This window comes from Pelodiscus sinensis, chromosome 3 (assembly GCF_052426305.1).
Source record: "Pelodiscus sinensis isolate ZL-2025 chromosome 3, ASM5242630v1, whole genome shotgun sequence".
Lineage (NCBI taxonomy): Eukaryota > Metazoa > Chordata > Testudines > Trionychidae > Pelodiscus > Pelodiscus sinensis.
The window spans coordinates 49,977,891-49,989,741 of NC_143054.1; the positions used below are offsets into that span (position 1 = coordinate 49,977,891).

Consider the following 11,851-nt stretch of genomic DNA (forward strand, 5'->3'; position numbering starts at 1 on the left):
TGCTCTATGCTGCCATCTTTTCCAATTAGAGACAGGGAAACAGCAGACAGGGCTTGATCCAGCATCCCTGAACAAGCAGGAAATCCCCCTCTGACAGAATGTTGTCTTCTGCACAGTTTTTAGTCATTTTACACTTTTGAATGTCAATGAGATGCTGGATCTAAGTAAGGCTACGTCTAGACTGCAGGCTTCTTTTGGAAGAAACTTTTCTGGATGAGATCTTCCAAAATAACTTCTTCCTAAAGAGAGTGTCCACACTGCAAAAGATCATTGAAAAGGTGATCTGCTTTTTCGAAAGATAGTGTCCACTCTGAATGGATGCTATCTCATATGTAAGCTGTAATGCTATGGATGGAGTGGCCACCAGAGCACCTGTGTTTTTTCCTCTTTCCTCTTCTTTTGAAAGAACTTCCTCTTCCCCGTCCATACAAACCTTTTCCCAAAAGAGCTCTTTTGGAAAAAGGCTTCTTCCTCATAGAAAGAGGTTTACCAATGTCAGAAAAACCCCTCTGTTCTTTCAATTTTTTTTGAAAGAAGCAATTGCAATGTGGACGTAAGTGAAGGTTTTTTTGGAAAAACAGCTGTTTTTCCAAAAAAAAACCCTGTACTGTACACACAGCCTAAAATAATCAGCCCTCCATTACCATGCTCGTGTTGGCTAGTGTTGAAACTCACTCACTTTGAGAGAGTCAGTCATACCTAAACACTGAGCACCATATGCCATGTAGATGTAATTAAATCTATGCCGTTTGGGTGTAGAATTCTACTACATCAGATTTTCTAGCACACAGATAAATAAATACATGAAGCAAAAGATAGTAGAAAAACAAGCCCTCAGTTGTAGCATATAGATACATTCTTTAAATCTGTCTTTCCCAAACTTTTTGACATCGGGGACCAGCAAACCCATTCACAAACTTTTGATGGAGCTGCAACATTTTATTTACATATTTGCATACTCATTATGCAAACAACGAATATGCAAATATTCAAATAAAATGTTGCTGCTCCAGCAAAAGTCCCAGCCCCCAGAATCCCGCAGTGCAAACCCTAACCCCTAGAATACTCCACCCCCCTGCACAGCACTAGCCACTGACCCCAGAGTCCCCTGCATCCAAACCTTCATTTGTAGCCTCTTGCCCTCAGAGTCCCCCACTATTAGCCCCACCCCAGAGCCCCCAGTGCCTGCCACACTCCCCTCACCCAGCCCTGTGCTGCCTCCCAGCCACCAGCTGAGTTCTGCTGCCCTCATTGCAGCAGTTCTCGGGGCTAGGGTTGGGGAACACCGCCCAGAGCCTCCTCTCCCAGCTACCAGGAAAAGACCCCTGCACTGCCTGGCATTAGTTGGCTGAGAGGCAGGGCAGGACATGCCTCTCCCAAGAGCCATGGTGGGAGGAGAGGTGCCGAGCACTGTTCCCTCATCCTCCAAACTGCTGTGGCACAGCAGCAAGCGTTTCGTGGCCCAGCGTCACAGACTGACAGTTGCGAACTGCTGCTATAAGTAGCATCTTTCTACTGTCCTGTCAGAATAATCTTCTAAAATGAAAACATAGATTTCATCCATTGCTAACAAATCTTTCTCCCACTATAAACAAAGAACAACAGCAACAACGAGAAAGATATAAAATCTTACTAGATTTGATTTCAGCTCAATACTGCAAATTTTGGAATTTTATTTGAGCAAAAATTGAAGGAAATTGAAGGGATTTTTATAGAAATCTTTAAGGCTTCTTTTTTAGAAGTTATAAATATCTCAACCATGATAGAACACAAATATTCATACTTGACTTTTAATTATTGTAGTATGAGAATTTAGAGAAACTATTTAAAATGAAAATGTATCCATGTGGTATTCCATTAGGGTATGTCTACACTACAGCACTAATTCGAACTAACTTAATTCAAATTAGTTAATTCAAACTAAGCTAATTCGAATTAGTGCATCTAGACCTAAAAACTAATTCGAATTAGCGTTTTGCTAACTTAAAATAGCAAGTCCACATTGAGTGGACCCTGAAACGAAGTTAAGGCTGGCTGGAACCACTGCCGGCAGGGCATCAGATTAGGACTTAGAGTGTGGAGCTGATGCCTTAGGCTAGCCAAGGGCTGTGCTTAAAGGGAACTGACTCCCACCCCGGACAGACAGTTCTCAGGGTTCCCTGCTTGCTTGTCTACCTTGATGAGGGACAGCAAAGAAGTCCTGACTTAGAGGGCCCTGAGTGCCCACACTTGCCACATACTACAAGTACAGAACTCGGTCATCAGCCCAGATGCACTTGCCGCAGGATGCCATCCGGGGGAATCAATCGGGGGGCTGTCAGGATCCAGGAGGCCCTGCAGGAGAGGTTCCACCCCGAGGAGCCTGCAGAGCCACCCCAGTCCTCCCTCACCTCCTTCCACTTAACTTTCCCTAGCCCCCTTCCTGATGTAAAAAATAAAGGACACGTGTGTTCAAAAATAGAAACTCTCTTTATTTAACAAAACTGGGGAGGAGGGGGAATTAACCTCTGGGGAGACTGGGAAAAGGAGGTGGGAGAGGGGAAGAGAGAGGGTGGAAGAGGGGAGGGGGAAACCTGGGAAGAGGGAGCTGGAAGGGGGAAGCCAGGGAAGGAGGAGGGGAAGTATAAAACTATGGTACGCCATATCTTCAGTACTGTGTACATATGTGGCCTCCTCACCTCAAAAAAGATATTTTAGCCTTTGAAAGGGTTCAGAAAAGGGCAACTAAAATGATTAGGGGTTTGGAACAGGTCCCATATGAAGAGAGGCTAAAGAGACTTTAAAGAGACTTTTTTGTTATTGTTAAAGAGACTTTTCAGCTTAGAAAAGAGGAAACTGAGAGGGAAATGATAGAGGTATATAAAATCATGAGTGGTGTGGAGAGGGTGAATAAAGAAAAGTTCTTCATTAATTCCCATAATAGAAGGACTAGAGGCCATCAAATGAAATTAATGGGTAGCAGGCTTAAAACTAATAAAAGCAAGTTCTTCTTCACACAGCACATAGTCAACCTGTGGAACTCCTTGCCACAGGAGGCTGTAAAGGCTGGAACTATAACAGAGTTTACAGAGAAGTTAGATAAATTCATGGAGGTTGGGTCTATGGAGTGCTATTAGCCAGGGGGTAGGAACCTGGGGGTAGTATCCCTGGCTTCTGTTTGTGGAAGGCTGGAGATGGATGGCACGAAACAAATCGCTTGGTCATTATCTTCGATCTATCCCCTCTGGGGTACCTGGTGCTGGCCGCTTTCGGCAGACAGGCTACTGGGCTAGATGGACCTTTGGTCTGAACCAGTACGACCGTTTTTATGTTCTTATGTTCTAAGCCCAGGGCTCAGGGTCTCACTGGACCAACTTGATTTTCATGAAAACCTGCTCCTGGGTTCGCATGTGGCCTTTGCTGGCCAGGCTGGCAGCTATCCTGTCCTAGACGGCCACTTTCCTGTGCCTAGTGCAGAGATTATGGACGTTGGAGGCCTCCCCCCAAATCTGGATGAGGTCCATGATCTCCGCACTAGACCAGGTGGGCACCCGCCTCTTGCGGCCCTGGACAGGCTCCTGGGAAATGCCAGCCTGGTCCTGGGAAGAGGTGGAGGGCTGGGTAGCAGCGGGTGGCTGGCTCATGCGATGCCAGTTGCAGGGTCTTGTTACGTGAATACTTTTAATAAGTACCAACAGATCAAGGATGCCAAAGGTGTAAGAGGTCACCAGCTTCCGCGGCTCCACTATCGTCGAAGACTGGTAATATTCAAGGATTTCAGGGGACTTCCCCTCCTTATCCTTTAGGTTATTGTATAACGGGGACTGCCCCCGGGTTATTGTTAAACCGAGATATTGTGTGTTAAATTTTTACTTTGTTGAACAATATAGTCCTGTTGTTATAAAATTTATACCTGGGACTTATGTTTTCATTCATTGCGGTTCGCACTTTAAACGGTGAATAGATACGGATAGAGGTCCAATCTGTTTTACCATCCCTAGAGGATTGGGAAGTGCCGAGCACTTCTTTGAGGATTGCCCTCTTACACCTTTGGCATCCTTGATCTGTTGGTACTTATTAAAAGTATTCACGTAACAGTTTGGCGACCGCAGCAGGACCTCTCTTAAAGTGCAATTAATTGGATTTTTAGTTTGCACAATATCTCGAGTTAACAAAGGGTTTCCCTGGGTGAATACTGTTAACGTTGTGGGTTTAGGTAGATAAAGGTAGCTAGGAGGGGATAGGTATCCCTGGGCCGTGGATTGGCCACCCATAGTTTGGGGTCCCCAGGAACCACCAAACTGCCCAATGCCTTTCTTAATCCTGACTGAAAACGGTTCACACTCATCTCAGTCCCTGTGCCTTTAAGAGGCCTAGCATAGGAAGTTAAAGCCTAGAATTAAGTAGTAGTCTCAGTTCGAACTACTAAGTTCGAACTGAGGTAGGCTTAGGTTAGGTTAAATAAGGTCAGTGTTTCAAGAGAAGTCTGAGTTCGGAGTAGCTCGAGGCAAGCAATTCAAGCCTTGAGCAGAGTCTCACTGTCTTAAGGCTTAGTCCTTCTGGGTGGTTCGACTCTGAGGAGTTCGAACCAGAAATCTGGAACTCTCTGCATATTTTCAGAGAGCCCCTCTTGGTTACCTGGTCCAAGAGCCCGTGGTCCATAACAGAAGTAGTTCGAATTTGAGAGGTATCGAACTAAGAGGTTTGGACTAACAAGCCAGAAACCTCATTTAAACCCCTCATAAAAGTTTTCCTTTGAGGGTTCCGAATGTTCGCAGTTCCGCCATTTTGGGTTGGCGTGGAACGTTCAGGGTAATTTAAATAGGTTAACATTTGCATAGGGTGATTTGCATATTGGAACGTTGCCTAGCACGGAACGTTCATTGGCGTTGCTTGGCAACCACCGCTTACTGCATGCAGCACCTTAAAGGATCAGCGCAGCTTACTGTGCAGGGTTCCAAGGCATACCAAACCCAAACTGCACAGTTATTTTTGATAGTTTTAAGGTAAATTCTGTGGGACAGTGAGGCTTGATCAACCTACTGTACCCAATAACCCCAGAATTTATCAGGTTTCATCCAGCTTTGTGAGTTGGTGAGTAGCTCAAAGAGTCTAGCCCGACGTGATGGCGACCAAAGTATTTGGACTTGAAGGCTGTCGATCCCTGGAGCAGTCTAATAAATGTTGTCTTGAGTCAGATATTAATGAATATGTAAAGAATGTAAATGTTTGGGATGTTACTGAGTTAATTGGTGTTAAAAGCCTAAATAATTTTAAGGTTATGTGGGAAAAGTACATAACTAGTAAACCAAAACCTAACAAAAAGACAAAGAAAAGAGCTCTCATTCACCGTCTGGCTGTGATAACCAAATCCCTGAATGAGGAGGTACAAAGCTTAGGAAAACAATTTAAGGATGCTCAAGAAGTAAGGTTGTTACAGGATGCAACCATTGAAAATTTAAAATCTGATTTGGAGAAAAGAGAAAAGAAATATGAATTGATTTGTATGCAAAAGGATGCTTTAACTCGGCAAATGGAAGAAGTCATGAGTAGATGTCAGTATCTAGAGAAGGAATTATCCGATAATGCAGTCAAGTTTAATGATTCGAAGGCAACTATTAGATAACAAGAGGCAACAGGTTTCTGTATTGGCAGATCACACCAAATGTCAGGAAAAGATTGTGGAACTGGAACAAAAATTGGGTCTGGCAAGAGGATTTGTCTCTGCCATAAACAAAGGAATAGAGAAGGACATTTATGAAAACACCCTTCTAACCAAACAGTTAGTAGAAGGCATGATGGAACCTATAATTACCACCGAAGTGTTCCACCCTGGAAATCCAACTCCAGTGGTGAAATATGAGAGGAAGATCTTATCACCGGAACAAGCGAGAGCCGTAGGGCAAAATTTGGGACCTTGTAGAAGATCCAATGCGCTTAATTGGATGGCAAAGCTGGCCAGAACCAATTTGACTAGTGATGATATTCTTGTGGTCTTAAGAGAATGCTTACTACCTGAAGATTTCATTGCATTCCCTGCAGACCTTGCCACTACCATCAATCCCGACTTCAACATGATGTTTAAAGCTATTTATAATGTGTTTTACCCGAATGATGATATTTGAGGTAGATATTATGCAGATAAACAGCTTGAAGGAGAGAGGACCAAACTATACTTCATCCGAAAAGAACTGCTACAAAGATTGGCAGGCCTAGCTAAAGGAACAAATGGGGAAACAGTCCACGACACTCCTGAATTTAGAAGATGTCTGTTTAAAGGGCTCATTCCATCCATCAAAGCATCATTGAGTGGTCTAGATATCGACAGAGTGTCGTTGGATATTATGAAGAATAGAGTCAGGGAAGTGTTTGAATGGCAAGTGCAAGCCGGATTGATAAAAATTACCATGCCTCACAAGAAGATATCCGAGGTAAAGGATGTGAGAACTCAGGGAATGGGTAGAAGAAGACCACCTCCAGTTCCGAGGAAAGATCAGAGAAATAATATATACAAACAAAATAATGATAGAGAATCTTTACCTTTCCAGCCGACTAAGATGTTTAAAGGTAAAAGAGAAGATCTAGTTACCACTAGACAGATCCTCGCCAATAGACTAGCTAGATACCTCCCATGGCCTAAGGTATGGGAGATGGAGATTGATGAGATATTCATTGAGTTGGCAAGACTGGAGACAAATGTTTCCCCAATGATATCCCAGGGACAAAACCCTCCGATATCAGCCATTGATACTGCTCAATATTGAAGAAGCCTGAATCGGCCTCTGCCCCTAGAAAATCTTACTGAAATTAGTTATGATGTATTTGGAAGACTCACAATTTCAGTGGAATTAGAAGGCCGATTTGGAAAAGTAATACAAAGAATGTTGGTGGACACAGGGGCATCCACTAGCATAATCTGTACACAAGCATCTCCAACAGTAAGACAATCTAAGTTTACCTTCTTTAAGATATTGCAATCCTATAATGGAAAAAAATCAAAAGTGCCCTTTGCCAGTGATATCACTTGTAGAATAGGGAATATGGAAGCTAGACTGCTAATAGGTCTTCAAGATCTAGATGGCACCGGCATATTAGGAAGTGACATAATGCGAAAACTCGGTCTCATTATTGATCTACCAAATAGACGAGTCCGACGGGCAGAATTTGACAGAGCAGATGCTGCTGTGGTAATTTCCAGTGGACATCGCCTAGGTGCAATCAAGGCAAGTGAAGGTTTAAAAATACCTAACTGGGATGAAGATATCCAAGAAGCAATTAAAGATCAGCTGGCAATGTTTGCCACACACAAGCAAAGTTGTGGGAAAACCAGTGAAGTTGTGGAAGTTCCTGGTCCGGATCCAAAACCGCTAAGGCAATATCGCTACCCTTCAGAAGCAGAGAATGGAATAGAGGAGACTATCAACAACTTAGTCTCCCAGGGAGTTTTAATTAAGACACAAAGTCCCTGTAATTCACCCATATGGCCCGTGCTTAAAGCAGACGGAAAAACGTGGAGGTTGACAGTGGACTACCGGGGTGTTAATAAAGTGACCCCGAGGATGGCTCCTATTGTGGCCAAATTTCCGGAAATCATGGCCCAAATTGCTGAAGGTGCAAGATGGTTTTCAGTCATCGATATAAGTAATGCATTCTTCTCGATACCAATCGCCCCCTCTGCTTGGCATAAGTTTGCATTTACTTTCAAGGACCAACAGTATACTTTTACAAGACTACCACAAGGTTTCCACAACTCGCCAACGATATGTCACAGAATCATTCGGAAGGTCCTGAAAGATCTGCCAAGTGCCAAGCATATTATGTCATATGTTGTTGACATATTAATTGCTACGGAAGACCAGAAGTCTCATTTGAAGGTATTAGAAGAGGTATTAGCTGCCTTACGAAAAGCAGGGTTCTTAATTAACCCAGAAAAGGCACAGCTTGTGAAGAAGAAAGTAAATTATCTAGGTGTACAGCTTGGACAAGCTGGAAGAAAACCAGACCAAGCAAGAGTGTAGCTGATCTCTAAGCTACCAGCGCCCACCAACGTACACAGCCTCCGGACCTTTTTAGGTCTAGTTGGTTTCTCTCAAGATTTTATCGAGGAGTTCGGCAAAAACGCCCGACCACTCCACAAACTGTTAAATAAAAGGCAAGAGTGGGAATGGGGCGAAGAGCAAAAGCAAGCTTTTCAATACCTCCGAACAGCTTTAATGAAAGCACCGGCACTAGCTTACCCGAATCCAGATAAGGAGTATCATCTATCCCTAACTGCAGGCAAGGAGGCGATTGGAGCGGTTCTGTTACAAGAACAGGGTACCTCGTTAAAGCCGGTAGCCTATGGCTCTAAAACTCTGTCCGGCTGTGAAAGACAATATTCAGCGTGTGAAAAAGAAGTATTGGCTCTAACGTGTGTGCTGATCCATTGGGAATGCCTAATTGGAAAGCCACCCATCGTTTTGAAAACCAGTCATACCCCCGTACGATACATCATTTCCGGCCAGGCTAACAATGGCCGAGTGAGTCATCCAAGGCTAGCGAAATGGACGCTAACCTTGATGAACCATGACATCAAAGTTGAGCCAACAAAGAACTTGCCAATGGTTCCCGCAGTCCTTGCAACTCCAATAGATCCTGGACAAGATCATCAGTGTCCACTTCCAGAATCTGGAAAATCAAAGGTCAAGTCACCGTTTGACCTCCTAACTAAATATGAAGATGTGAAGAACAATGCCACACAAATATATGTGGTTGATGGCAGCTGTTATCGACATGAGGGCAGTGTAGTCACTGGTGTGGCAGCTCTCCAAGCGTCTACAGGGAAAAAGATTCAAAAACTTGTGAATATTCCATCAGCGCAAGCTGCAGAGATTATTGCTATCATTTTAGCTTTAGAGGATGCTGACACTCAAGAAAATCTGGCTATTTGCACTGACTCAGATTGGGTGCTCCGATCATTCATCGACTGGATGATCGTCTGGAAAGAACAAGATATGTGCACAAATGATAAGCGACCAGTAAAGTATGCCCAGCTATTAAATCATGCTTGGAGCCTCGCCGAAGAAAGGAGGGGTGAGACCTATCTTTTCAAGGTGCGTGCACATCGAAAAGATCAAAAAGAGATATCCATGCTTAATAATGAAGTCGATTGGTTAGCCAAACAAGCTGCCAGGTTAGGAAATGATCAGATCTGGAAATTGCCAACACATCAAGAAGAAATCGTTGCTGTAATCGATGTTCCGCCATTGAAAGATACTGTGGACATTGTAAAGCTACAGAATATAGATAGAGAGATTATGGAATTGCTAAGACAAGGGCGAAATAGAAGTTATATTATTAAACGTCATGAAAAAGGACCAGTGATGGCTCATGAAGTCATGGAGAACAGGGAGGATCAATCTTATCCTCTTCTAATAATGCCAACAACTCTAAGAAGGGACTTGATAGAATTAGCGCACGTCCAAGGCCATTTCAGTCTAGAAAAGACCTTATCCCGCATCAAAACAGTGGCTTGGTGGCCTCAAGTGAGGGCGGATACCGAGAAGTATATCAACAATTGTCTGAGGTGCGCCCAAAACAATCCAAAATTGGTTAACACCCACGTTCTCCTAAAACACCAATCGATAGATGAACCCTGGAGACAGATCCAAATTGACTACATTGGGCCGCTCCCTAGGACGGGAAAAGGGAACGAATATTGTTTGGTAATAGTTGATCCATTTACCAAATGGATTGAGGCCATTCCAACAAGGAATTCTACAGCCAAAACAACGGCTAGAGTGCTACTGAATGAAATATTTTCAAGATACGGGATACCGATAGTCATCGATAGTGACCAAGGGTCACATTTCACAGCTGAGATAATCAGGCAGCTGTGTATTGCACTAAATATCAAGCAACGTTTCCATATTGCAGGACACCCACAGTCCTTGGGACTTGTAGAAAGATCGAATCGTGTCCTGAAGACAGCTCTAAGGAAAGTAGTGGAAACGTCGGGAAAGCAATGGGATGTACATCTCCCGCTTATTCTAATGGCAATACGATCTACCATGCGGGCGCATAGTTATACCCCTTACGAGGTCCTATTCAGCTGCTTGATGCGTACGCCAGAAGTTTGGTGGGTTGAAGGAGGGGTGCCACCTGAAAGTTTTCACCCTCGGATCAAAACCTCCGAATACCTGAAGCGGCTGTTGGAAACAATAAGCGATATTCAGAAGTCTGTAGCAATCAATCTGGGAAGTAACATCTGGAAGATGGATAAAAGACTGGGAGATGAATTAAAATTCCACAAGTGGAATGTTGGTGACAAGATTTTATACCGGCATTTCAGTGAAAAGAGCCATCCTCTTTCGCCTCGGTGGATGGGACCGTGCTACATCATCAATAAAGCAGGTCCCACTGTCTATCAAATAGAAATCCCCACCAAAAAGAACCGAAAAATCATAAAGTGGTTTCACTCATCCCAACTGAAAGAGTGGAAAGGAGATTAAAGAAGAAACTTAAATGGAAGATCGCTAGGAAGGAAGAATATGGAAACATCGTTGGAGACGTAGGTTATATTAGTATTACATCTATACTAACCAATCCCTTAGGTTTGATCATCATTTATATCACCATATTGACCATTTATGTAATAGCTTTGTCCTGTTATTTCTGTTGTCCACCAAGAAAATTGTCCGAGAAGGTCTTTGCATTCGAATCTGCCTAAATTAATGTGATAAATATCTTCATTTTCCTTTCGATCTTTATCAAGGAGGGGAAATGTAAGGCAGAAATGCTGAATAGAGGAATGATCTGAGTAAATTTTAAGGCCTGCCTCCTGTAATGGATATAAGTGATGTAATATAGCACTATGTACTCTTGTCAATGCTGTGAAGAATTGTGAATTATAAGAAAATGTTTGTAAGACCATTAATAATGGAAAAGCTGTTTAAAATGTAGTTTTCCAAAATGGAGTCCAAAACTCCATTTTGTACCTAGAACTTTGCAGATTTGTCTTTTACAGTTAGGTATGGCACAGAATGTGCAGGTGGAATATTTGAGTTCAAAACCTGAGCTACCTGTCAGTTAAATTTGCATAAGTATGAATATGCATGAGCACTTCTATCAGCCAATCAATTCATACCACGCTGGAAAAGCATCCTTGCTAAATCCAATCAATTTAAAACATCTAGGTAATGAATATGTATGAGACCACCCTATATAAGTTTGGACCGAACATCAGTTTGTGCTAGTTCCCGGACATAGCTGGGGCCTGTAGCGTCGTGGGTTCGTCGGGTTAGTAGAGCATCCTAGCCTGGGCTCTTTTCCAGAAAGAATACCTTAATGGTATTTGTCATATACAGGATCTGTTAGTATCTTAATGGTACTAGGTATCCTTGTGGTACCGGACATCTTTATGGTGTTCTAGTTCTCTTCCTTGGGTTACATGACGGAAGGTCTTTTTCCCACTTTAGTTAGTGTAGTTTAGTTCTTAGAATAGGATAGATCTCCCATGTGTCATCGACAGGTGCGTCGGTCAACGTAAGGTCGGCCGTCATCGTGTTTGTTCGACGGGTGCGTTTGGAGAGTGTAGGCTTTTATTTTAGGGTTAGGATAGGTTAAGTACAGGGTCTACCATTGCTGGTTCGAAACGCTACCGAAGAGCGTGAAAAGGGCTGACGAGAGAACGATCCGTGGAAGACAAATCGCCGGTCGTCGTTCCCAATTCCTGCCTTCGTGGGACTATCCTGTCTCAAATCGCCCGACGAGGGATCGCCTGGTTGTTCCTCGCCCGAGGCTCCAAAACAGCCAAAGGCTTGAGGTCACCAGCTTCCGCGGCTCCACTATCGTCGAAGACTCTGGTAATATTCAAGGATTTGAGGGGACTTCC

The 11,851-nt window shown here is 43.5% G+C and overlaps 1 protein-coding gene across 1 annotated transcript; it reads left to right on the plus strand.

Annotated features, from left to right (window-relative positions):
• The first annotated feature begins 8,192 nt into the window (after positions 1 to 8,192).
• Positions 8,193 to 10,469, plus strand: LOC149524648 (protein NYNRIN-like). Its single transcript, XM_089776926.1, has one exon. It carries the CDS (start codon positions 8,193 to 8,195, stop codon positions 10,467 to 10,469), a length of 2,277 nt encoding a protein of 758 aa, XP_089633052.1.
• The last annotated feature ends 1,382 nt before the right edge of the window (positions 10,470 to 11,851 follow it).